The following is a 27,472-nucleotide window of genomic DNA, read 5'->3' on the forward strand; positions in this document are numbered from 1 at the left end:
GTTATGGTAGAAATAAGAGAGTGAATTAAACTGTGTGTTTATTATTTTGTTATAAAGTGCTAAGTATGGCTGCCACAATTTCATTCATTTTAATTAGTCTCATAAACTGAGTTAAATATATGTTACATTATTCCAAAAGCACATAGATAACAACACACTGTATGAGATAATGCCCAAAGTTCTAATTCAAAAAAATATGGGCCTCATAAAATGTGACCCTAAGTGTCTATCCAGTAACGTAAGAACTGAGGCGAGTCTCTTTTTCGGCAGCACTGAAAGGAGCTATAATTTTCCAAGCTGTGACAAAATGACAATTTTCACCTGTTTTCCCACTGCCGTCTATGTAAATGAGGGAAGGACAACTGTTCTGGCGTCCGAAGTGAGGTGCTCTTGAGAACTGCATTTGCTTAGTTTTAATTCCTAAATCTGCCTTTAAAGCTAGGGACAAGAAAGACACACAAAGCAAACTACAAATCCTGCCCCTCCCAACCTTGTCTTAGTGGAAGACTTCAAAAGCAGATAGAGGAGATCCTCAAATAAAATGGTGAGCACTATACAGCCAGCCTCATTCGCTGTGACTGATGTTGGAAAAGACTCAGCTCTCCTTGTCCGAGGTAGCACTTCAGGAATAGAAAGTGTCATGCGCTTGGGGATGGCATCTACTATTCTTTTTTGCAATGGTTTAATTACAGAAAATTTCAATCAGGTTTGGACATGACAATACTTTAGAGGACGCTAGTGTTGGAGAAGACCCAGCTTCCACAGCTAGGAGCTCACTTAACTCGGGACCCTCTATTGACTGCCTCAGCCCAGACAGCGTGCTTTGACCTGTACACAGTTTACACAAAGTGCTATTTCCCCTCTTCCCCACAACTGTGCATCTACACGCTGTGATACGTTAGTAGGAAAAACAATACCGAGAGATTCCTCTGGGCTCTGCATGCTATCTGTAACATGTATTACTTGGTTTGAAATCGAGAGGAGGTCTGGGTGTTTCCAAGGGATGAACTAAGGAACGAGGCTCTCTGGGCTCTTCCCTGCTAATCTGGTCTAACAGTTTCTAATTTGGTAAGGTATCACATGACTGGTGGTGGGACTGCCTAGACTCTGAGGATTGAGGGGAGCTGAAATGGGGGGCCTCTGGGATAGACAGACTTTGCTATGGTCAAACATGCGTGGACAAAAACAAAGAAAGAGACGAGGGGGATTAAGTGATCGCTCACTGTCCAACAGCAGGAAGTAAGCAAGTATTATTTTTCTAATGAACTAAATTTACCTGCAGAGAAAATACATCATTAGGACTTTCAAAAGTGACCGTAAAATATGTGGGAAAGAGATTAAAAGTCTCAGGTCAGATATTTTCTGATGCAGCCATTCCATTCCTTGATGACTCGGATGATAAGATACTGGAGAACTCAGGACTGGAAGTCTGACACCATTGGAACAGCTCTCCTTACTAACTACAGTTTTTTGTTTTGTTTGTTTTGTTTTTCGAGACAAGGCTTCTCTGTGTAACAATCCTACCTGTCCTGGAACTAGTTCTTCCAGACCAGGCTGGCCTCGAACTCACAGAGATCCGCCTGCCTCTGCCTCCCCAGTGCTGGGATTAAAGGTGTGTGCCACCACTGCCGGGCCCACAGGTATCTGGCATTGTGTGACGCTTCCTGTGGGCACTCCCTTGGCCTGCCTTTCCCTAAGAGTCACCTTGACTGAAGGTGAGTTTAGCTCTGGTGACAGATGCTGACCTCAGAGGGCCCAGGCCCACACTGGGCTAGGCAATAAGAAATTGTCTCTTCTAGAAAGTTGGCATCGAGGGGATTCCCAGCTGGGATGAGATGTGGATTTTGGAGCCGAGAGTTGGGGGCAACTGAAACTGGACAGGGTAGAACTGAGTTAGGGGAGGTTCGTGTGTACGGGCTGGGAGCACAGCTACACACAAGACCCAGAGGAGTAGCCAGTGGGAGCAGCTGCCCCAAGCAGGAAAAGAGACAGCAACTGCTTTGTTCGTTCCTCAGAAGTTCCCAGTTCATTCCTTTTTTGTTGCTGCTGTTTTGCTTTGTTTTAGAGACAGGATTTCTCTGTGTAACTGCCCTGGCTGTCCTGGAACTCACTTTGTAAACCAGGTAGGCCTCGAACTCACAGAGATCCTCCTGCCTCTGTTTCCTGAATGCTGGGATTAAAGGTGTGGTCCACCAGGCCTGGTTTACAGTTCATTCTTAAAGCCAGTTCCTTAGGTATTGCTTCCTGCTCTCGGAGGCTACGAAGCATTCTAGATCATTACTTTGAAATTTCAGCTAATCTGAGTAGGCTTCTGTTCCTTGAAAGACAGACTACAAATTAAAACCAACTATTTTCATGTTTAAGCAAGCCATAATCATGGGCATGTATGTTCTCCCTCCCTTTAATTATTACATGGTAGAAATGGTTAGACCACCATCCTTTTTCTCCCTCTTCCCCCTGTCCATTCTTTTTCTTTGCTTTCTCTTTTTACCCCTGCCTCCAAGTGCATGTATACACACACACACACACACACACACACACACACACACACACACAGAAATCTGAGGACAAGGAGCAGAAGCAAAGACAAAAAAGTCTGTATTGTCTGTATATTCTTGTCCCCAAATAATACAAACTGAATTCTTTCAGTGCCCACATTTTTATCACTAGAAAAGTCTGCTCACACAGAAAAACAGGGCAGAAAAAATAAAACAAACGAAGAAAAAAAAGCACAAAAAACCTGTCCTGACAACTAAGGAGAGATAGTCAACCACACAGAGTAAAGGCCACATGTGTTAGCCCAGTTGCCACGCATCTCACGTGTCAGGGTCATTCCAGAGTAGTACTACAGGGATCAAACTTGCCAGGCCATTTGAAGTGAAAATAGAAACCAAGTATCTTGTGACGTTCCCAACTGTTGACTGACTAAAGATCCCACTGTATTCAGAAATGAACTTTTACTACCTACAAGAAATCCTGTGTTTTGCCTCTCCCTGTGCATTCTTTTCTCTACTATTCCGTGCATAAGCCCTCCTTTGGGGAACTGATGTTCCTGCAAGAGCAAATGAGCCTGTTGTTGCCATGGTCACGAAGGCTGCTGAGGCTGAGGCTGTGCCTGCGCCTGCACCTACGCCATCCCCACCCCTGCTGAGCCAGCTGGATATAGCAGATGCTTTCACTATTTCTGACAAACAAACCCCTGTATCTAAATTTTGCTCTTTACCCCTTCCATGCTCTCGAGGCCTCTGCAGGGCTGCTCTTGCGGGAGCGTGGCACATTCCTGAGATAGCTGGGACCTGGGATATCTGGATGACAGAGTTGACAGCTGACAGGACTGTAGTTAAACTAGCAAGAGACATGGGTGCACCTGCTCCCATTCTCAAGCTGGTTTAGACTTTAAAAACACAAGTATTCTACTATGCTCTCAAGCCATAGGGACTCTGGCCGAAGGCCCTTCTAGAAAGGGCTGTCAGTTGTTTCTTCAAAAACGCTGGCTTTTCCTTCATCTTACTCAGAGTGCCTCCCCAGTCCTAGGGCTGGCCTTGGTTAGACTAGAGGACAGTAAGGTATTGCCCCTCTCTCCCACCAGGTGATGGCTCCACTCGGAGTTACTTTACCCAGACTCGGCACTTCCCCACCCCCTAGCAACAACCTGGTCATGACCACAAAGATCTTGGCTTTTCCATCCTGGCTTTTTTTCTTCTTCAGTATCCAGCATGCGATGCAAGGCCTACACACTTGGCAAAAACAAAATAAACCTAACTCTCCAAATGTAAAGCCACACCGCAGTATGGTTGTTAAGACAACCATACTGTTAAGATAGTTACTAGCCAGACAGAGAGAGAGCTCAAGTGTTAAGAAGGGTGGGGCTGACTGGGACCCTTGTGGACGGCCAATGGCGAAAGGGCAAAGCCGCGCAGCTTCTGAGTTTCTCAGAAAATCTCGCCAGCAGACCTAACGACCTCCACCCTGGGTGCACACCCCACGCATTGGTAACAGAGGCTTGAAAAGACACTTGTGCATCCTGATTCAGAGTGGCATTGTTCACAATAGCTAGGGTGGAGGCAACCTATGTGTGTATCAGCAGACAAACACGAAAGTCAAATGTGGAGCAGACATGCAGACAGCAATCAGCTGCCTTAGGAAGGGAATTCTGATGCAGGCCACACATGAGAGATCCACAGGACACCGTGGGAGGGAACTGAGCTAGTAACAGAAAGACAGCAATGTGGGGTTTTACTAAGATGAACTGCATAGAGAAGTCCAGTCCAAAAGGTATGGAATGGAAGTGTCTAGGGATTTACAGGAGAGCCATCATTTGCTGGGTATGGAGTTCGGGTCCTGCGAGATGAAGTAAGTTCTCGGGGTGGATAATGATAATGGCCACACAACAATGAGAGTATTCGCCATGCTTCAACTGGTACATTTAATACTGGTAAAATATTTATATATTTTCCCTTTAAAATCTCTTTAAAAATCTTCCAAATCAGAATTTCCTAGATCACATTTTCCTGTTGGTCCTTCACTTCCAAAGTAAAACCACTGGTGGGTTTTTATCCCCCTAACAGTGATGGCAGATGGGGGACTTCACGCGTTAGGTCCAGGGCTATGGCTGTGTGTGTGGTGGGCTCTGAAGAGTCATCTAATCCTGCCACACACAGAGAAGAAGAAAGAGGGATGACCATTGCCTTCTTGGGTTTTTAAAACGATAGAACAGAGAATATAACAGAAGTAGGAGTAAGAGGCAGCTGTCCCCACTGACCCCTCAGCCTCACCAACCCCAGGTGACACAAGCGACCCTGCTTCTGCCTGGCTACAAATTCCATCCCACGCCCTTGCCTCTCTGCCTGCCTAAGACAGCCCTGACCTGAAAGCTGGGGGGTTTATCTGATTTCCCTCTGCCCTCACTGGGCCTGGCGCCTCTTACAATAAGTCACATGCCTTTTTCTCCATTTACTGTACAAAAACTGCTACAGGCCATACAGCTCAAATGAAGTTCAAATTCCAGAGCAAATCCAGACAAAGCTAAACAGCTGCCCGGCCTGGACAACAACTACCTCAAAAAAAGAAAAAGAAAAAGAAAAAAAAGAAAATGAAAACAAACAAACAAACAAACAAAAACCTGAAATAAAGTATCCCAGAGTCCTTGCAGGAACCTCTTCTTGGCTCAGACCTTTGCCAGCTCCCTTTGACTTTTATTAGTTGCTTTTGGGGTTGCCCCACTCAAAATAACCTAGAGCTCCTCAATGCCTCCAGAACCAAATTCTGCGTGAGCTACCTCGACAGAAGGGCTCCGCCTCAGTCGGACTCTCCAGATTCCTTTCCTCCACTGCTCAGTCAAGCATCTCGACCCTCCCACCTTCTCGGCTCTGCACACCACGTTCCTGTGGCCTGGGACACCCTCCGTGGCTGTCTGGTGACCCATGCCTAGGATTTCCCTCGGAGCTCTCTCCTCAGAACACGCACTGTACTCTTCCACCACAACAGACTAGGACTTCTTTGTAAATGAGGATCCTGCTCACTCCTAAATGCTTGCTCCAGGCTAACATCAACCGAGTTTCCAGGATCCAATGGCGAGCCCCCTGTGCAGCGCTTACGGTCCACCCACTGACATGGCCCATCCCGAGCCCCCTCTCTCCTTCCTCCAGGACTCACAACTTCTCCCCTTCTGCATCATCACAGTCCAGTGTCCTTCAGAATGAGCCCACCTCCCTCCGAAAGCCAAAACTTTCACAGAGAATATGAGCCATGCCTTACTTTTAGATCCACATTTTCTGTCTTAAGATTTTGCAGATGCTAGATGCTAGCTGTATTAAGCAGACAAGGCTTCATGGCTTGTGGAAGTAACTTGGAGGAGGCAAAGGGGCAAGCTAGGAGCTTTGGGGACCATAGATAAATTCAGGGGAGCCGAGCATAGCTTCCTAGCTTCACTGACAGATGGAAATTGCTTGAGACTTCGGGGCCTATCTCCGGGAGACAGTCTTGGTCAGGAAGACTGAGTAGAAGGGCAAGGACCGATCATATGTAACCCAAGGCACGTATGGTAACTCAGGGCATCACATGTTTGCATGATGGCTTCAGTTAGTAAGCTCTTCACAGAATAGGAAAATACTCCGAAGCCGGGCGGTGGTGGCGCACGCCTTTAATCCCAGCACTCGGGAGGCAGAGGCAGGCGGATCTCTGTGAGTTCGAGGCCAGCCTGGTCTACAAGAGCTAGTTCCAGGACAGGCTCCTGCAAAGCTACAGAGAAACCCTGTCTCAGAAAAAAAAAAAAAAAAAAAAAAAAAGAAAATACTCCGAATGGTTACAGCAGTCGCTCCTGGGCTCTCAGGTGAGCCTCATGTGCTGCCGTGGGTCTGCCTCTTCCTGTTTCCCTCTAAAGCTCAACCACCATTCTCTCTGGAGATGATGCTTAAACAGACCACGAGTTTAAGTTTAATCTTAAAGCCACAATCGGCTTTACCTCTAGAATCCCAGTCGATGTGTGTGATGTAGCTAGTCGCCCCTTTACAGATGCCGACCCTCTTGCTTGTAAGTACGTTGTAAATGTCCACGAAGTTATCGTGGGATGCCACCGCAAGGTATTTTCCTGTATCTACAAAGAAAAGTATACCGTAAACAGCAACACATTTGATGGAGGGATTCATCTCCAGGAACTTAAGATTCTGAAGTGGGAGAAAAGTCAAAGAAACTTTTAGCACAGTCCATTCTAACATTTTTTTTTGTCTCAAGATTGCTATTTTTTAAAAGTATCTATTACCATATTCACCTTTTGAGTTTTTCTTTTTTAAGACAGGGTTTCTTTGTGTGATACCTCTGGCTGTCCTGGAACTCATTCTGTAGACCAGACTTGTCTTGAACTCACAGAGCTCCACCTGCCTCTGTCAGAAATTAGAGGCATGTGCACCACCACCGCCCGGCTCACCTTTTGAGAATTTAATGTCAGAGATCATTTCTTTTCTGTGATGGAAGGAGACCATGTCTTCCACAGTGTCAGCATTTACTACCAAGAAACTTCCATCATTCAAGCCGACTGCCAAGGCTTTCCCATCAGGGGAGAAGGCACAACATCTTCCTCCTGTAAAGGGGTCCGAGGAAATCATGGTTGAGTGTTCTGCTGTTGAGCAGAGCAGGCAGAGACAGGGGAGAAATGTGTATCACATGTTTATGTGTGGCTGGGCCTTCAGCGCTACCCAGGTGGGGATTCAGATTTCATCATTGGGAACTAGCGGGACAGTTCTTTGGGCAAAAGCACTTCTTATATAAGCCTGCCAACCTGAGGTTGAACCTGAGAATCCACGGCAGAAGGAGAGGACGAACTCTCGAGAGTTGTCTCTAGTCTTCATGTATGTACATATGACATGTGTGTACATAAAAACAAATATTTTTAAATCTATAAAAATTATCATAATTTAACTATGTCTTCCTCTCACATACTACCAAAATCACATGTTTGGAGCTGGAGAAATGGCTCATAGGTCAAGCGCACTCACTGCTCTTGCAAAGGACCTCAGCTTGGTTCCCAATGCCCACATCAGTTGGCTTCATGAAATTGGACACCTGCATGCGTATGCTCATACCTCCACACAGGCACACAGACACATGTCATTAAAAAAATCAATCTTAAAAAGAAAATCTTAATATCCACAAGGTTTATCCATTCATTTGTTTACCTTGGAGTATCTGGGCCTTTAAGGTAGGTAGGGCGAATGGGTGCAGGAGAGGACTAGTGGATAACATATCTCCTCTGAGAAGAGAGGAAACATTCAAGAGCATGAATTCTCCAACAAAATTTCTAGAAACCACTGTTTAGGATATCTCGACTGGCATACACATTTGTTTATTTAGAAAAACCCCTCATCGTTTTAATTTCTCTGCCTCAGGGATCACAATGCACAATGCAGAAGTGGAAAATTCTGGTTGTCACAACCCTAGCTGTGCTGCCACATGCGGATACGGCTCCAGCAGCTCTGTCTGGCTTCCATAGGGACCTACAGCTCTGCTGACAGACGGCAAAGCGGTGTTCATTCTAGTAACTTCTAATTGAGTTATGTAGACAACATCTGTTATGGTTTTGGTCCCTGGTCCCTTTAAGAGACAAGCCACGCCCACTCCCTCCCCCATCCGCTGAGGCAGGCTGATCTTCGGCTTCCAGCCTGAGCTCACTCTCTTTTCCATCTTCCTCTTGGAGAGGCAGCTTTGCTTCTTCCTCTCTCCCCACTTCTCAGCTTCTCCGCTTCCCCTGTCTCTCTCTCTCTCTCTCTCTCTCTCTCTCTCTCTCTCTCTCTCTCTTTCCCTTCCGCCTTCATAACCCCCTGAATAAATATTCAACCTTACTCTGCAAGCCGTGTCTATCCATGTCTCTGTCTCCTGCCCGCCCGCCATGTGTCCCCCTGCCTGGGACCAGCCACTGCTCGGGGACCGACAGCTGCCTCTGCCTGGGACTGGCTGTTCCCAGGGCCTGTTGCCTGCTGCCACATGGCCCGCTATCACCATTTGGGGACCTACAGCATTTCTGCTGCCTACTGCCACTGGGGATCTTGCAGCATTTTTTAAAAAAATTATAAAAACATCTCCATTCACTTGTCCACTTAGTGCTTATTCCCCTAGTGTGAGTCAGCCCTGATGCTAGTAGAGAGACGATACAAGGACTAGCTAGCCTAGGCAGCACCGGCAGGGTGAGGGTGCGGTGAGCCTGATTACTGTACAAACTGGGCTGTGTCTTAGGGTGAAAGGAGAGACGGTAATGATTACAGCAGGCGAGCAGGGGAGGCTTGGTGGAACTGCCATCTAGGAGCAGTGGTTTCCTTCTTAACTAATTTTTAATCCAGGGATTAAAGTCCATTAGCTAGCTTCCACAGAAGGCCCAGTGGGCTGGACGATTCCATCGTTCAGAGCATGGCTTTGGACTTGATTGAAATCCTTGCTCCACCATCTGCCCAGTTGTAGGTGTCCAGGGTAAAGTGAGGCAATGTGTCACAACCAGGGCACAGGTTGCTCTGTGAGGCCACCATGCTGCAGTGTGCATTTAGTTTCACTATTTAGTACTTAGGGGACCTCCACCAAGCTACTCTAGTAACCTATGAACCATGAGAATGACAGCCTCCTTCACGGGGTCTCTGCATGCTGGGATACATTGCTGGCTGCTTAGAGGTCGCAGTCTGCCATGGCCTGACAGCGCCCTCCCTTCGGTAGAGCCTCCTGCTCTCTACCTGCCCTTATCTGGAGGACGTCCCTGGGCCTTATCTAAAGCTGTCATCCTTAACTTAAACCTTGGCCCAGATTCTCCTGTGCAGACTTGCTCTAGGGGTTCTGCTGCAGGACTCTACTGCCACATACAAAGTCTTGTGACAGGAGCGTGAGACTTAGTACAAATTAGGGTTTGTCCCCAGGCTCCCCAATCCTATATATCCCTTATACTCTGGAATAAAATTGAGCTGATTCACCAAAATCTGTCTTCAGGAGGTCTGTCTCCATTCGTGCTCATGGGCCATGTACAAGTACAAAGCTTTCTGTTGCCCCTCCTGCCTCCTTCCGCTCTGGACCTGGTGGCCCAGAGGCTGAGAGGGAGAGAGAACCCCTACATCTGCTGAGTAAAGTGATGTGCTAGCACGCTCCCTGGCCCCAGCTGCCACTACCAGCTCTAGGCTTTCATTTTGCACGCTAGCTCACTTTAGATGCTCCCGAGTCTGCAGAATGACTCAGCACAAACACTGGAGGGTCAGGGCCCAAGCTCCGTCTTTCCTGCCTTAAGAAATTTTTTTTGCGAGCACGAGGCTCAACTCCCTCATCTCTTTCTAAGAAAGCAGTCCAGGTGAAGGGTCTGAGCTGGGCTTCCACGGCCCCTTGTGCCCGCGGGACAGCTATTCTGCCCTCCACCTGTCTCCACTTGTCTGCCTGAAGCTGGCCTGAGGGCAGTGAGTCAGGAGCAGCCCGGCCTCTTGGTGTCTGGGTAGGTTTGGCCACGATGAAGCATGGCAAGACCCGAAGGTGAAGGCCTGGGAGGCCGGAGTGTTTGCTCCCCCAACCCCCTCCTGCAAAGCCGCCCTCTCACCCGGCTCTCACTCCCCATCCCCTTGGTCCTTCTGTCTTTTCAAGCCCAGGCCTGGCAACGGCATCTGCGGTCGCTAATGGCACAGCCCCGCACCATTCGCGGGCATTTCATCCCTGTCCGCCCCTTTTAAGTAGTCCTATTTTAAGCTCCTCTCTGATTACCCAAGGAAGCAGGCCAGCTGCTGCCGGACTCCTTTCAGATCTCACCGTCTCTGTGGGATCCCCCCGCGCATGACACACAGGGCCACTCAAGAAGCAGCCGCTGAACCTACTGCATGCCAATTGTCCAGCACACATTTATGACATCAACTATTTTTTTCTACCAAACTAACCTTTTATTTTCCATAAACATAAATTCATAGGGATAAATAGTGGTTGCCTTCATATGTTTTATTTTATAAGCTGAAGCACTTTAGCTGTCAACGAGGAAGGCTACAGCCCCTGATGGCCAGCGCCTGCGCAGTACAAGCGAAGTGAATGGTGCCGGGGCACTCTGAGATGAGACCAACTGCTGGAAAATCTCTGTGTGCTCTCAGTTTTAACTGCATGGTGAACCCTGAATTCCCCTGCTTGGGCTATTTTGGGGGTGTGTAACGGTAGCTGATGAATGAGTGAATCCAACGGAGTCTGCTGCCTGCAAACAGACACCCTTTACGATGCTGTGTACCTTTTTTAAGTTTCCGTACGGCCAGCATGCGGTGCTGGGAGGATAATTCCCAGATCCGAAGGGTCTTGTCATCGCTTACTGTTGCGCAGATGGGCAGGAGAGGGTGCGCTGCCAGCCCCCATACTTCCCCTTCCATGTGTCCCTGTGGGAGAGGAAACCGGGCAGAGAGAACCATGCTTCCTGGCTAGCCTTCCCTCAGCTTGGGCTGTCTGTTCAGGCTGAGAGTGACTTAGACAGGCTAAGAGGTGAATAAACAGTTTTCCTTGAGCCAAGATGACTGCATTAAGTCATTTCTTATGCACTGCCTTTAAGCTGGCTGTTTAGGAGACTAACCATTCTTTCAGAAAGGAAAACACAGGACTCACTGCCTATAGGTTTTTTTATAGCATGGAAGACATTTTCACACGTGGCAACAAATATCCAGGTAAACTGTAAAACTCCCAGCCTGTCCCCCGTTTTGTGTGTATGTGCGTATGTGTATATATGATTATCTACATAACATGTCTGTGCTTTCTGTGTGGAGCCCAGAGGTCAACCCTGGGTGTGCTCTTCATTGTTCTCCACTTTAACATTTGAAAAGGGTCTCTCAGAGGGTTAGCCAGGCTGGCTGACCAAAGAGCTCCAGGGAGCCCCCTGACTCTGCCCAGCCTTGCAGTTAGAGATGCATGCTACCAGATCCAGCTTTTAAGTGGGAACTGGGGATCTCAATTCAGGGTCTCGTGCTGACACAGCAAACCCTTTAACTGAGCATCTCCCCAGATCCTAAGCACACGATGTAAACACACTGGGCTGAAGCGATTATCGCCTTTGGTGAAACCATACCCTGAGGCATAGAGGCCATCCATCTTGGCCATGGAAGTAGACAGCAACACTCTGGTTCCTCAACTCTAGTCCTTTGAGTGCACTGGACTTGGTTCTCCCCTGCCCCCATACTGGGACTGAACCTAGGAACTCATACATGCTACTTAAGCAATCTACCACTGAAATAAAACAGTATTTGAAATAGCAACACTTAGGTGACAGTGGCACATGCCTTTACTCCCAGCACTTGGAAGGCAGAGGCAGGTGGATCTCTGTGAGTTCTAGGTCAGCTGGTCTATAGAGCGAATTGCAGGAACTATACAGACAAACCCTATCTCAAAACAAAACAAAACAAAATAAAAACAATGAAAACAAAACAAAACCTCAGTATTTTAAATATCAACACTAACATGAAGAAAAAAATAATTTACCTCTCAATAAAGCAGCATAGAGAAGAGATTCATACCACACAGCAATAAACAGACCATTAACTAAGCTGATTCCAGATGCTGGGCTTAGAGCAGTAAGAAGGCAGGCCACACGCCCCTGGGGGGCTTGCAGGTGAGATGTTTGGGGGAACAGGCAGCTTTCCAAAGAGAAACTGGATGGCAGTTTGACTGGGAAGCTGTCTTAGCAAACAGTGATTTGGCAGGCGCTCCTATGTAGTTGGGTACCTGGAGAAAAATGGGGCTGAGCAGACAGGCTCTGCTCATCATCCCATGCAACCATGACACTCTGCATCCCCAGTGCTGGGCTCTTTAAAAGTCTCTCACCTCAGAGTCACACCGGATGGGTGACAGTACATCCCTACTCTCTCTAGACTAACTGGCTCTGCCCAGAGATTTATCTGACAGTCTCTCTGCATATCAGGCCCTATGATTCTTTTAAATCTCTGTTTCACTTTCAGTAATGTAGCAGGATACAAGATTAACTAAAAAAAAATCAATAGCCTTCCTGTACACAGATGATAAATGGGCTGAGAAAGAAATCAGAGAAACATCACCCTTCACAATAGCCACAAATAACGTAAAATATCTTGGAGTAACCCTAACCAAACAAGTGGAAGACTTGTATGACAAGAACTTTAAATCTTTGAAGAAAGAAATGGAAGAAGACACCAGAAAGTGGAAAGATCTCCTATGCTCATGGGTAGGTAGAATTAACATAGTAAAAATGGCAATCTTATCAAAAGCAATCTACAGATTCAATGCAATGCCCATCAAAATCCTAGCAAAATTCTTCACAAACCTCGAAAGAACTTCATATGGAAAAACAAAAAACCCAGGATAGCCAAACAACCCTGTACAATAAAGGAACTTCTAGAGGCATTACAATCCCAGACTTCAAACTCTACTACAGAGCTACAGTACTGAAAACAGCCTGGTATTGGCACAAAAACAGACAGGAGGACCAATGGAACTGAATCGAGACCTGGATATTAATCTCCACACCTGATTTTTGACAAAGAAGCAAAAAAATACAAAATGGAAAAAGAAAGCATATTCAAAAATGGTGCTGGCATAACTGGATATCAATATGTAGAAGAATGAAAATAGACCCATATCTATCACCATGCACAAAACTCAAGTCCAAATGGATCAAAGACCTCAACATAAAGCCAGCCACACTGAACCTCACAGAAGAGAAAGTGGGAAGTACACTTGAACGCACTGGCACAGGGAACCACTTCCTATATATAACCCCAGTAGCACTGAGAGAAACAATTAATAAATGGGATCTCCTAAAACTGAAAAGCTTCTATAAAGCAAAGGACATGGTCAGCAAGACAAAATGACAGCATATAGAATGGAAAAGATCTTCACCAACCCCACATAAGACTGAGAGAGGTCTGATCTCCAAAATATACAAAAAACTCAAGAAACTGGTCATCAATAATCCAATAAAAATGGAGTACAGATCTAAACAGAGAACTCTCAACAGAGGAATCCAAAATGACTGAAAGACACTTAAGGAAATGTTCAACATCCTTAGTCATCAAAGAAATGCAAATCAAAACAACTCTGTGATTTCATTTTACACTGTAAAGAATGTAAGAATGGCCAAGATCAAAAACACTGATGACAACTTATGCTGGAGAGGTTGAGGGGAAAAGGGAACACTCCTGCATTGCTGGTGGGAATGCAAGCTGGAACAACCCCTTTGGATGTCAGTGTGGCGATGTCTCAAAAAATTAGGAAACAATCTTCCTCAAGACCCAGCAAGGGCTGGAGAGATGGCTCAGCGGTTAAGAGCATTGCCTGCTCTTCCAAAGGTCCTGAGTTCAATTCCCAGCAACCACATGGTGGCTCACAACCATCTGAAATGAGATCTGATGCCCTCTTCTGGCCTGCAGGTAGACACACAGACAGAATATTGTATACATAATATATATATATATATATATATATATATATATATATATATATATATATAAAAAGACCCAGCAATACCACTTTTGGGTATATATCCAAAGGATGCTCAATCGTGCCACAAGGACATGTGCTTAACTATGTTCATAGCAACATTGTTTGTCATAGCCAGAACCTGGAAACAACCTAAATGCCCCTCGACCAAAGAATGGATAAGGAAAATGTGGTACATTTACACAATGGAATACCACACAGCAGAAAAAATAATGACATCTTGAATTTTGCAGGCAAATGGATAGAGCTAGAAAACATCATTTTGAGTGAGGTAACCCAGACCCAGAAAGACAATTATCACATGTACTCACTCATAGGTGGTTTATAAACATAAAGCAAAGAAGACCAGCCTACAAATCACAATCCCAGAGAACTTAAACAACAATGAGGACTCTAAGAGAGACATATATGAATCTAATCTACATGGGAGGTAGAAAAAGACAAGATCTCCTGAGTAAATTGGGAGCATCGGGACCATGGGAGAAGGTTGAAGGGAAGAGGACAGGCAGGGAGGGGAGCAGAGAAAAATGTAGAGCTCAATAAAAATCAATAAAATTAAAAAAAATCTGTCTCAAAACTGATCTCAGAATGATCATTTTTCTCAAGCTGATCACTTTAAATTCCACATGGTACAGGGAATGTGAGGCAGACCAGAAGGACCCTAAATGACACAGGAAACAAACCAAGATCTGACTTTACACATTACTTAGGACTCTGACCACAGCAGTGTAATGGACAGCTGGTTTATTTCAAGTGTGCACGGTGGGGTTTTCAAAACCTGCTGCATGTTGCCGGCTCCCCCAGCTCCCAAACCAGTTGCTTTTCTCTTAAACAACACCCCTCATTCCAAGCACATCCGAACTGAAAAAGGAGTTCTGATACTTGCCCATAGTAGAATAGATGATGTTTTACATCACCTCTGTGGTTCCTGAACATTCTCCCAGCATCTGCTTTCCTTCAAAACATGACCATGGGTCTTGAGAGAGCAGTCATGCCCTTTTCCACCATGCCTACCACAACGCATAGGGAAGCCCTCCCTTCTCAGGAACCTCCGGGATCACCTGAACACACACACTGAGTTTACCGAGGAAGGAACGACAGATGGAGGATAGGGAACAGAAGAGGTGCTGAGAAGGAAAGGTGTGGAGAGCTCCAGATGAGCACCAGAGAAAGCAGGGATGTGCAGCTCGCATGCTTGTCTCTTTAACAGAAGGGATTTACACCTGTTCCCCACCCAGAAGGCTGGAGCAGATGTAGCTAGTAACCTGGTGATTGTTTGCCATTCTGTAGAGCCAGGCTTCACCTGAATCCCCCGACTCCAGAGCACTGTTTCTCAGCCAACAGAACCCATTCTTACGTTGTGCTTATTACAAATACTTCGTCCCTAAAACTTATTCTTACAGAAGAAATCACAGGTGCTTTGCAAAGGAGTTTTGGTGTAGTCCTGCCTTAGGCTTTGGTGCCATAACTGTCACAAGGAAGCTTTATTCCAAAGTTGTACTTGCTTAAATATGTCCAAAATGAACCGCTCAGGTTGGATTCTGGAAGTGTGAACCAGCGCAGCTTACGGAATGTTAAAGCAGATTTCCTTCTTGCCTCTCTGGGCCATGGCACTTGCAGGGACCCTGCAGAAAGGGTCAGGTGAGGGGGCAGAGGAAGCTGACAGCGTGGGCTCAGGTGGAGCCCCCAGCTCAGGGGGTTGTACCTTCCTTACCTTCCTGCACTGCTTTCCTTAGCAGTGGGACAAGTGGGGAACAGCCGAAAGTCGTGGAAATGGGGGCTGGTTTGAGTTTTGGTTCTGGGATTATTAGCATGTAGCTGTGGGAAATGTAGTAGGCTTCCATTCCTCACCTGTTAAACAGCTTTACCAACTAAGTTTGTCCTGAAGATAAATGTGGCTAATAGTAGTGTCTGACACATAGTAGGTACTCAACAGGCCACAGTGGGATTCTTTTGTTATGAGAGCAACAGTAGAGAACAGCAGACAGGAGAGAACAGAACGGTAAAAACCAGCAGGTGAAAGGCCCTTATTTGCATGTTCATAGCAGATTTAAATAAAATTGCCTCAACTATAATATAAATTTTATAAACTTAGGAGAGTTTACACTGCAGTTTAAATTATATCACATTTTCAAAAACTCTCAGAAATCTAGCATTTATGGGAAAAAATTTAATTTCCAAACATTTTTAAAATTTGAGGGTTAAAATGTGCTTTTCCATAGTATTAAGTAAGTTATAATCAGAAAGAGGGAAAAATTAGTTTGGAAGGGACCAAGAGAAGCAAAGACATGAAGAACAAAGACAGCTCAGGGGGGTTGTCTCCAGGAGGGCTCCCACGGGGCTGGGGCTGCACAGACGTGGGGTTTTCAGGTTTGCTTTTACTAGAATTCTAAAGAGGGTTTATCCTGTCTGTCTGTCTGTCTGTCTGTCTGTCTGTCTGTCTATCAGTCATTTGTCTAACATCTCTCTATCTCATTAGTTTAACACACATATATCATTTTAAAACAGGCTTTGTTGATCTCCTCCCCTTTCTCCCCGTTTTCTGATTCTCCTTTGAACTTTCACTTCCATTTGATTTCCTTCCCTCCTCAGCCCTCCCCCACTATTGATCTCTGGACATGTCTCACAGGCTACAGCCCCATGGCCAGTGTCCATGCACACACATGCACACACGTATATAACAGAGAATATACAATTTTTGTTTTTCTGAGTCCAGGTTACTTCACTCGCTATCCTTTCCAGTTTCATCCATTTCCCTGCAAATTTCATTATTAGATTTTTCTTTACAGCTGAACAATGGTATTTGAGTAAATGCCATTTCCTTTGACCACTCATCCACTGAAGAATGAGTAAGCGGATTCCATTTCTTTGCTATTGAGGAGAAGAGCAGGATGAAACACACGCGTGCAGACGTCTCTGTGGGAGGGTGTGGTTCTTGGGCGTGTAGCTGACTTATCTAGAAGTTCTGCTTTTAAGTTTTTGAGAGCCCTTCATATTTCCTTCCTAAATGACCGAAGTGGTTTACACACCCAGCAGCAGTGAATAACGCTTCCTTTTTTTAACCCATATCTATGTGTTGCAGAATATTTGTTTAACTATGCAAAAATGTGTTGCATTTGTTTATGTTGTAGCATATTTGTTTAACTGTGTAAAGATGTGTTTTATTTGTTTCATTATGTAAAGATGTGTTGCTGTTTTGCCTTGCCTGCCTAAGGCACCTGATTGGTCTAATAAAAAGCTGACTGGACAAAAGCAAGGGAGGAGGTAGGTATAGGTGAGACTCCTGGGCTGGGAGAGTAAGTGGGAGGAAGAATCTAGAGGAAGAAAGAAAAGGAGAAGACAGGGAGGTGTCAGGGGCCAGCCAGACACGGAAGAAGCAGAAGCGAGAAGTAGGGCAGAACGAATGAAATAAAGGTAAAAAGCCCCAAGGCAAAATGTAGATGAGTAGAAACAGGCTAAATTAAGTTAAAAAGAGCCAGTGGGACAAGCCTAAGCTAGGGCTGAACATTCACAATTAATAATAAGTCTCCATGTCATTGTTTGGGAGCTGGCTGATGGGACAGAGAAAGACTCATTATATCTATGCCAACATTTTTTATGGTAGCCATTTGAAATGGAATCTTGAAGCTGTTTAATTTTCATGTCCCTGGTGGCTAAGGGTATTCAACACCTTTGAAAATACTCATTGTCTACTTGTGTTTCTTCTATTGAAAACTGTGTTCATCAGCCCATTTGCTGTATGGCAGGGTTCTCTCTTCATGGTTAACTTGCAATTAACAGCAATAGAAACCCCAATGAGACAGCACAGTTCCTCATTTCACCTCTGAACACACCCTCACGGCTCACCATGCCTCTTCACCTACAAGGGCAGTGTGCTGCCAGACCAGCCAGACCTCCTGTCTACCTTACATTTCTGTGCTGCTCGAATCTGGCTCTGTATAATTATGTATCCTGAGGGGAGGGGGGTGAGGAGAACACAACGTGCTTGTGCGAAGCAAGGCCTAAAGAAATATGTGGGGAACAGCAAAACGGTCATCAGTTTCATGGACCCACAGATCAGGAGGAGCTATATCTAATGTGCGTCACCCACACTTGGCTCTGATTTGCATGATAAGATTCTGAACTTTGAGCATGTATTTCCAAGAGATAAAGCTCTTGGTGACTATAGAAACGGGTTTCACATGTGGTTGGGCTATCTGTGGCTGGTGGCCAGGGGTGGAGTCTGACAGATAGGTTCCTGAGGCAATATCTCCAAAGTCCCCTGCTCTTCAAAGCCTGGCATAAGCATCTCCTCTTGAGCGTGGTATGACCCGTGGCTTGATTCTAACCAGTGGAATATGGCAAAGGTGGCAGAAGTTCCAGAGAACTTGTGATTGCATAAATTGCGATATCTATTTTTTTTTCTCTTGCTTACTCTGACAAAGTAAGTGTATGAGAAATCCGGTGTATGCCAATGAGCTCTGGGTGGATATGTAACCGGCTGACGGTTGCCTCTGGGCAACAGTTAGCAAGAAAATAAACACCAGGCCTACAGTTGCAGGAACTAAATTCTGCCAGCAGCCTAAGAGCCCAAAGAAGCTCCCCCGTCTGCCAAGCCCCATCCTTGAGCAACACTCTAGTGGAGGAACCAGTTCCGCTGTGCTTAGACTCCGGCTCCACAGAGGTGGTTCGGTTAGGATGAGTGTCATTGCTGGTGTGTGATCCTCACTACACACCAACAGCCAGTGGACACCATGCTGGGGCACCCGAGGGTGTTCTCTGCAATCCACGAACTCTTTGCTTCTTTGCCCCGCACCCTTCTCAGTCTTGATGTGAACATGGTTTGCAACATGTACAAAAGAGGTACCTGAACAAGCAGTGTCATTGGGCCACTCTTATCAATTTCTAGAATCTCTCCGTTTTTTGTCCCTACAAGGATGTGTCCATGCCCCAGGGTGATGGCACGAATTGAAGGGTTATCCTCCAAAAGCAGGCCTGAGAAGGGAAAATGTTGAATTTAGTAAACATCACAAAGTTGGGCTAACATGGTGTCTTCTATTTCCAAAGAGCTAGGTACTAGGCAATCACCCTTGACATGCTTGCCAGGGCTGAGAGTTCTGATGGGAAGAAAGAAATCTGATTGGCTAAGAAGCTCCACTGCAAGACATTAGCAACGCTGCCCCCATTCCTATGAACAGAATGCTTTAGATAGCCTAGCCAGGGTGGTACCTTTGGAGCCAGTTGACAGCGCAGCCCTTTTGATGGCATAGGTCTTCAGGCATCTTTCAAACATATCATCCCAGAGTTCCACGATTCCATCTTTTCCACCTGTCACAAAGCCCTATGAAGGGGAAAGGTTACACATACACATCAAAATGACCAGTCACTCTCCTGGCAAATACTCATTTTTTATATATGAGGAACCTGAGGACCTTTGGCTCTTGAAAGTCCCCTAGGGTTTTAGAGCCAATTTCAGTGGCTACCGAGAACAGCCAGATAGGTCTGTAGCAAGGAGAGCCAATCCTCAAATTAAATGTAAGTAGAGGATATTATGTTGAACTATTCTTGGTTTTCATGGCAAATTTACAGTTTAGTTTCCCAAATAATAAAAGCATTTAAGTTAAACCACACTGCCTTCTAGGCCTCCACAAATTTTGCATTATGCTGTAATTGTTTCTAACATTTACAATTCAGCCAAAATCAAATTTGCCAGAGAAAGAAGAGCTCAACCACAAAAAAACTATCATTACAACCGCACTTCTAACGAAGACCTACATTTGTTGTGAACTCAACATATTTACGGATATATTTTAAAACTTGATGTGTGTGTGTGTGTGTGTGTGTGTGTGTGTGTGTGTGTGTGTGTTGAGTAGCTTAAACTGAAGGTCGGAGAGCACAGACGAACTGGTACCAACCAGCAATTAGAACTGAATGAAAAAGTTGTCATTTTCAGGTCTATTTTTTGAAAGAAAGAGCTTTAAACACACTGTCTAGAGAACACTGTGTCCTTATAAAGAACACCATGAGACAGGTAGTGGACAGACTAGGACAATGACCTGGTGTGGGAATATAGCCCGTGCATATCCTTGAATGCTCCTGGCAACTGAGCCTGTCCATTCAGGAGCAAACCTGTCATGAACATAACCTTTGGTCACAGCAAACCAACGTGTGGGCTAATAAAGTAACCACTCGGCACTTCAGGTGTTTGTATATTGTGTCTCTGCAAAGGAAGACATCACTGCAATACACCTGTGGTCTCTTCTGCTGCTGTGCCCATATCTACCCACAGACTCCTTAAGGGACTCCTAGGAATGACAGTCAGGAGATCCAGATTTGAGAAAATGGAGAAACAGGACATGGACAGATACTACGAAAAGAAATTATAAAAATTGTGTATTCTCTTCCTTATTATCCTTTGGTTAATCCTTTCTGACAACTACATCCTAATTCAGACAGGATTATTTTTAGATTCAGGCATCTCAGTGGTTCTTCTAAAGCTGATAAGGAAGAATAACCCAACCAACACGCCATACCTTGTCCAGCGCATACATGGCAAACACGGGCCCGTCATGAGCTTTCACTGTTTTCAGCAGCAGCACATCCTTCCAGATGAAAATATCTCCCGTGGCCGCCCCTGAGAACACTAGATCTTCCACTCTCCCGTAAGAAACACACATCATCGTTTCCAATTTTCCAGCACTTCCAAAAATTCCTCTTTTGGAGGTGAAACCCCCACCTGGAGCAGAACAAGGGCACATATTACCCTAGAAAATTGAGGCTTCCTCGGAGCACACAGAAGAATTATCTTCAGGGAAGAAAAGGTCTACATTAAGTGTCCAAATAACAAAAACAAGGGTATTATGAGGATGCTCAGCTACTCTGTCAGGATCTACGGGATTCCTATTTTCTGTCTGACATGGTGCTCAATGCTAACATAAAATTTAAGCACAGACTCCGTCAAGGAACCCGGATCTGATTAGATGGAGGATTTAATAAGCCTTGTAATCCAACACACACACATAACCTAAGTGTAAGTCCTGTGCCTGCTGAAGGGGAGAGTGGCTCAGTGGCTTAGGGCAAGGAAAGCCTTAAAGAAACTGAAGGAAACCGTAAGTCCAGAATGGACAATAGGTGTAAAATGGAAACATTATATGGGTTCTGTCTCATTTCTTTTTCTTTTCTTTTCTTTTCTTTTCTTTTTTTCTTTTTTGATTTTTGAGACAGGGTTTCTCTGTAGTTTTTGGTGCCTGTCCTGGAACTAGCTCCTGTAGACCAGGCTGGCCTTGAACTCACAGAGATCTGCCTGCCTCTGCTGAGATTAAAGGCGTGTGCACCACCACTGCCCAGCCTGTCTCAGTTCTTTTCATGACGACCCTGGGGTAAGAAGGAACTGTTGTGTAGGAGAGATTGTGTACAGGAACAAATCGTCAGGTTTGGGCCCCAGGTGTTCCCATTTTCTCTATTCCCTGACCATCACTGATAACCCAGTTCCATTCAGGACATTTACACTCTTCGGGCTTCTCCATACCTGGGCAGCTACTACTGTCCTTCCCTTAAAAGTGGAAAGTGTTAGACCAGCCGGGTACACACATGTGCTCATTGTGCTACTGGGCTCGGGACTAGGAGTTCAGATACAATTGTAACGATGCCTACAAGTGAGAAAAGCCGGCTGCTTCCCATGTTCATGCGTGTGTACTTATTACTCACTCTTGTCAACACATAACCTAACAAAGACTTATTTATTTTGACCATCTTCTAGGTACGGAGTCAGGCTTTAATTCATATGCTAAATTCGGTGATGTAGTAATAAAAGAATTCTCAAAATATTGAAAATATTATTCATTCAACCCAAGTAATTACTTCCTACTCAGCACTACAGCAAAATTACTGCTCTCAGTTCAGAGGACTAAATATAAAAATCACTATTTTCATAGCAGAGTATTTTCAAAAGGTTTCTAGACTCTGATGAACATGCACCGCATCATAGAGGGGTCTACGTTTCACATCTTATGCAATAAACAGTTCAGCGCAGAATTGGGAGAGAGTACTTATCAGGCAAATTTTCATTTCAGTTTGCAGAGAGACTGGCCACATAATGACAATAGAATCCCTCATCTCAAGGCAAGGGGACAGTTCTCAGCTACACACATGAGAAACCCAAATAACAATGCACCGGTACCTGCTTGTTGCCAGAACTTGATGTGTTTAATCCCAACTGTAACCAGCTTGTCAACATGGTGTGGATTACACTTTACCACAAATATTTTATCTTTATGTCCTCTGTAAGAGACAAACACAAAAAATAACTCCAGTTTAGATGAAAGTATTGACAGAGTAATATTAAAACATGTATTTGGTTTAGTTTTCATTAAGCATATCTAACAGGATAAACAAGTAACCAAAAATATTTAAAACTCACAGGAGTTTACTATAAAATAATAGCATGGGGAGTACATGTTTGGGCCTGCTATCTTCCTCACCTTTGTCTATTTAGTTATGAATTAAAAGAATTTTAAATGTATCCAAATGTCTCCATAAGATAATTATAGGATTTCGCATAATTCTGAGATAGTGAGATCTCGGGCAGGAGAAACAGAAGGATATTATTAATGAAAGCTTTCAAATGAACATTCTGTAGAAGACACTATATTGGCTTAAGATGATTTTTGGCTAGAAATACATTCACTATAAATTGAGGCCCTTGACCCACAGCCATTTAGAGAGAAAGGGTATCATCTAGTGATTCAGAGCACTTTGGGATGCTAAACAATGCAAAATTTAGCCAGGCGGTGGTGGCGCACGCCTTTAATCCCAGCACTCGGGAGGCAGAGGCAGGCGGATCTCTGTGAGTTCGAGGCCAGCCTGGTCTACAAGAGCTAGTTCCAGGCCAGGCTCTAAAAAAAAAGCTGCAGAGAAACCCTGTCTCGAAAAACCAAAAACAAACAAACAAACAAACAAAAACAATGCAAAATTTAGGCTTATTTCCAGGCAAGACGTTCTCACTGGTGTAACAGTAGCATGAGTGTTATGGAGGTAACCAACCACTTTCTCCCCGTAGTAAGAACATCTCCGTGCTTTGTGCTGTAACCTGGTCAAAGGCCTGTGGCTGGGGAGCTCCTAGGCCATAACGGGTAAGCCACTGCTGTTTTGCTAAATGGACATGATGTCTCTTGTCCAACCATTTTTTTTTAATATTTCGTTTATGTTTATAGTTTAGTGCTACTGTCAGCTTGGGTCGGAGAAACTTGTGGTTGGTTGAAGTTAATGCAGAGGTTCGTAAATGGTCAAAATGCAGAGAATAAGTGACTGCTGGATATTCAGCTTTAAGTGGAACATCTGTATCACCCTTGCAGGCTCAGGAAACATTGAAAGGGGAGGGCAGGAATCAGGGAGGGAGCTTCAGAAAGGGTGCTGTGTCTTCCAGGCACTTCTGAATTCTCAGCATCTGTGATTACATAAGAATGGACCCATCAACAGCCCATCATGAGGAAGAGGCCTGGCCCTTTGTGCATTTACAGGCAGCTAATGGTTCTGGGGGAAAGAGAGTCATCTTCAGTGGGTAGTCACTGGTAAATTCCCCATGCTTCCACAAACAACCCCTCACGGATGCTGCTGTAAGTTACCCTAATTCACACACACACACACACACACACACACACACACACTGCACACACACACAATGCACACACACACATGTACACACACGTACACACACGAAATGAGAAGTTGACTAGTTGGGAACAAGTGGGAGAGGAACAAGAGAGTATAATGGGGAGTGGATAGAAACAAAATACATATCTACAGGTATGAAAATATAATGAAATCCATTATTAGGTAAAATGAATATGCTACTACAAAACTTAAAAATAAAGTAGGCATACAAATAATTTCTTTTAAAAATGAAAAGAAATTTAGTTTTGGGCTGGAGAGATGGCTCAGAGGTTAAGAGCACTGACTGCTCTTCCAGAGGTCCCAAGTTCAATTCCCAGCAACCACATGGTGGCTTACAACCATCTGTACTGAGATCTGGCACCCTCCTCTGGCGTGCGGGCATATATCGAAGCAGAATGTTGTATATGTAATAAATACATCTTTAAAAAAAAGAAATTTAGTTTTGTAACCAGAGGCAGACAGATGATATACATACATCCAAAAATTCCATTTGTAAATAGATGGCAGAACTCATTCATGAAATTACCTGTGGTACAAATACATCCAAACAGAATGGCTCAAATCTCAGTGGAGATCTTACAAGAGCCCTATCTGATAATCCTGAATGTCTCTCTTTCCCTGAGCTGAGAATGAACAGACTCACATAAACACCTTCAGAAAAGAAGAGTGACTTCAAGAGTGTGGTGTGTGCAGATGGCTCACGTGGGCACGGGCTATCTCAGCTATCCATTGTGTGCCCCCTCCCCAAGGGGAACCACACTGTTGTAGGGTAACTGCTGCCAGAACAGGATAGTGGTAAGGCTTTGCTCAAAGCAAATCTGGCAATGACCGAGACTCCTCAGGGCAGGGTTAGGGGTGGCACACAGCCTCTCTTCGGGAATTCCTCAGAAGCTAAGTCAGGCTGGAGCCATTGAATATGCAGCATGATCTCTGTCACCTGGTATTAGATTCTTAACTACCACAACACCTCAATCAAGGCCATACTACATTCTTTTTTTTTCTTTTACTTAACTAGTTGGTTATTTATGTATTTGTGCAAATAGCATTAACACTATGTAAATATTTATATTTATCCAATATTTTAAAAATCAAGCATTCTTCCACAGACCTTCCACTTGGGAAAGTGTACTGATTAATGCTGCCACTACAAACATACGTGCTTTGAGAGGGCACTCCTTTCTGCAGGTTTCCTGTCTTCGGAATGGGACATAGTCCTGGGAACAATTCTGAACAAGAACTGTGTTACTAATATGATGGCGTTAGCTTGCTTTGTGCTAATTAAACAGAAGCGATCTTATCCACAAACCTGTAAAAATTTACCCTCTAATACTAAGATGCACTCCTTCTGTTTCTCCTAGTGTCTCCAACAGGCAACTGTGAGCCAGCCACGGCTGCAGAGGAGATCCTTGAGTTTTCAATGCTGGCACAGATAATGTAAATGCAGGGAGTAGTTATCAGGAAAACATTAAACTAAAATTCAGCTTTCAGTCTGGGAGAAAAACAGAGCCTGTCGGGAATGAGGCGGGGCGGGGGTGGGGGGGAGGGGACCACCAGAAAGAAGGGAAAGCATGGCTGCAGGCGGAGCTAGGAATGTCACTGCTGCCAAGAATGCCATCTCGGAGCCACGTCTCTTCTCCTAAGGTCGGCTGCAGTCCTCAAGGGTCCAGCTGCAGCTCTGCTCTGCTTCCAGCGATTTGTAGATTTTCATTCGTTATCATCAACTATCAAAAGCTTTTGCTCCCATGTAACACTGGAGCAGACAGTATTAATTTCAAAAGCAAATATTACAGTTCATGGCCATCAACTTTGCTATGGTGACACAGGCAGGACGTTGGTAACGTATGTCATGACTAATGGAGAGGGTATGAAACCGTCCTGGGCAGCAAACCGCCTTCCTGGACTGTGGCTGCCTTAGTATTAAAGTCTTGACCTTTGACCGGGCCATGCACAAGGCTGAGCTAGATGAGAGGAGACATGTTCAGATTTAGTGCTGAGGAGGCAGAAAGGGAAGCTGGGGTAAGGGAGGACAGGTAGGCTATAAACAGCAGTCGGTCTTGAGAGTCTATTTATAGGGTGTGGAGATTAGGGAACAATTTGTCTGCTCTGGAAGCAAGTAGCAGATGCACTGGATAGGTTCGTCTTCCCAACAGGCCACAGCCTCACAACAAATGGTGCTTCTGACTCTAATGACATTGAGAGTCCTCCCCAGCTGCTAAGACGGCAAAAACAAGAGGGGAGGCACGCGCGCTTTCCTGATGCTGGACAAAAGCTTCAATAGAGATAGTGGGTATTACAAAAGGGGTGTAATGTAGAGCATTCTAGAATTTTCTAACTTCCTAGCAGACATTAATGGTGAACATCAGGCTTGGCACCACGAGAGGGAGGACATGTGTTCACTTAGGTGTTAAGTTTCCATGTGAATTCCATCCGAGTTTGAAGAGGAGTGCCAAACAAAAGTGGACACTGTTGGGCTTCCCTGAGGTGAGCTAGCAGGAGGACGTCCTGAACGCTCTGCAGATTCTTACCTGGTCGTGGCTATCTTTTCTCCCTTTTTCCAGTCCCAAAACACAACGCTGTGAAAGTCGTCTAAACCAACCGACACCAGACATTTTCCATCAGCTGTGTGGAAACAACACAAACGTCAAGCACGCCGTTTCTTCGGTAAGAAGCAAAAACAGTTTAGACACTGCAAAGAGGGACAGGAAATTCAACAATACTCTTTAGGCTCAAATCCATCTGCAGGAGCAAATTGTGTGACCGACAATAGCCATGGTTCTGAATGCACACCTTGGCAGGTGAGCTCGGCCACCGACCAGACTTGTAACCGAGGCAGAGTTAGCAGGGCCTCACAAGGAAGCGGCATGAGTCTTGTTTATTCTGTGACAGACAAATCTTAGAAAATTTATTGGAAGGGGAGTCACTGGGGTCTGTGACTCTGGGCTAGTTTCAACTCTAAAAACATCAAAAAAGCCTAACCTTGGTTTAACTGCCAAGTTAAGAACATTACAGAAATAAAGCGTAGCTTCAAATGTTCTTACAAAATATGACCCTCCAACTAAAAGTCTTTGGTTTCTTATTTTTCCTGTTCAAATGAAATGTGTTCGTTATCGACATTTAGAAAATACGTGTAAAGAAAAGTTAAGCTGGAGAGTGGCTCGTTAGTGCAGAGCTTGCCTGACAAGCATGGGGCCTGTGATGGAGCCCAAGAATCACACATGCACAAAATCACATAATTGTACACACATATGCACACACACGTACACACAGACACACGGCCTTCCAAATTTCTTGTAGTCCTGCCGTTGATGTGAGCCTACTTGTCTGTTCCTCCACAGGGATCTGTAGTTGGTGCTTTCTTTGGGCCACCAACCAGCTCCCACATAGAAACACAGAGGAAGCAGTGAAGCCGGGTGGACAGTGTGCAGATGGGCTTCAAGGCAGCACCCAGACTAGTAGAAATGGGTTAAGTTTAAAAAAATGCCAGCTAGAAACAAGCCTAAGCTAAGGCTGAGCATTTATAATTAATAATAACTCTCTATGTCTTGATTTGGGGGCTGGTGGTTCAAGAAAGCCTGCTACATAAATCCTTTGAGAAACAAAAGGTCACCCTGACCAACCTATCAGCTAATCTTTTCTCACCTATTGCAATGCATTCTTATTAATAATGCATAACTTTATTATTAAATATTGATACTATTACCAACTACTGCTATGATTCTGACATTTAAGCTATTTTTAAGCATTAAGTATAGTGAATGTAGAATCAAATTTGAAGTAAATACAGTCAACGTGCCTTCCCCCCTTCAGGACGGAAGAGACGGCACAATCAATAAGCATTTCATTTGGACTTCCTTGCAAGGCTGGATTCAAAGGAACA

The 27,472-nt window shown here is 44.9% G+C and overlaps 1 protein-coding gene across 4 annotated transcripts in view; it reads right to left on the reverse strand.

The window, feature by feature from the left end:
* The window catches only part of Eml6 (EMAP like 6), a 160,438-nt gene that overhangs the window by 44,857 nt on the left and 88,109 nt on the right, over nucleotides 1–27,472 (reverse strand). For all 4 annotated transcript variants that reach the window (XM_038313523.1, XM_042054357.1, XM_038313533.1 and 1 more), the window contains exons 16-23: nucleotides 26,121–26,214; nucleotides 22,103–22,203; nucleotides 20,457–20,659; nucleotides 19,153–19,264; nucleotides 18,791–18,918; nucleotides 10,721–10,862; nucleotides 6,926–7,078; nucleotides 6,464–6,595 (exon numbers count right to left, since the gene is read on the reverse strand). In XM_038313523.1, coding sequence (XP_038169451.1) covers nucleotides 6,464–6,595; nucleotides 6,926–7,078; nucleotides 10,721–10,862; nucleotides 18,791–18,918; nucleotides 19,153–19,264; nucleotides 20,457–20,659; nucleotides 22,103–22,203; nucleotides 26,121–26,214 — 1,065 coding nt within the window. The remainder of the gene's footprint in view (nucleotides 1–6,463; nucleotides 6,596–6,925; nucleotides 7,079–10,720; nucleotides 10,863–18,790; nucleotides 18,919–19,152; nucleotides 19,265–20,456; nucleotides 20,660–22,102; nucleotides 22,204–26,120; nucleotides 26,215–27,472) is intronic.

This window comes from Arvicola amphibius, chromosome 1 (genome assembly GCF_903992535.2).
Source record: "Arvicola amphibius chromosome 1, mArvAmp1.2, whole genome shotgun sequence".
In the NCBI taxonomy this organism is placed as follows: domain Eukaryota; kingdom Metazoa; phylum Chordata; class Mammalia; order Rodentia; family Cricetidae; genus Arvicola; species Arvicola amphibius.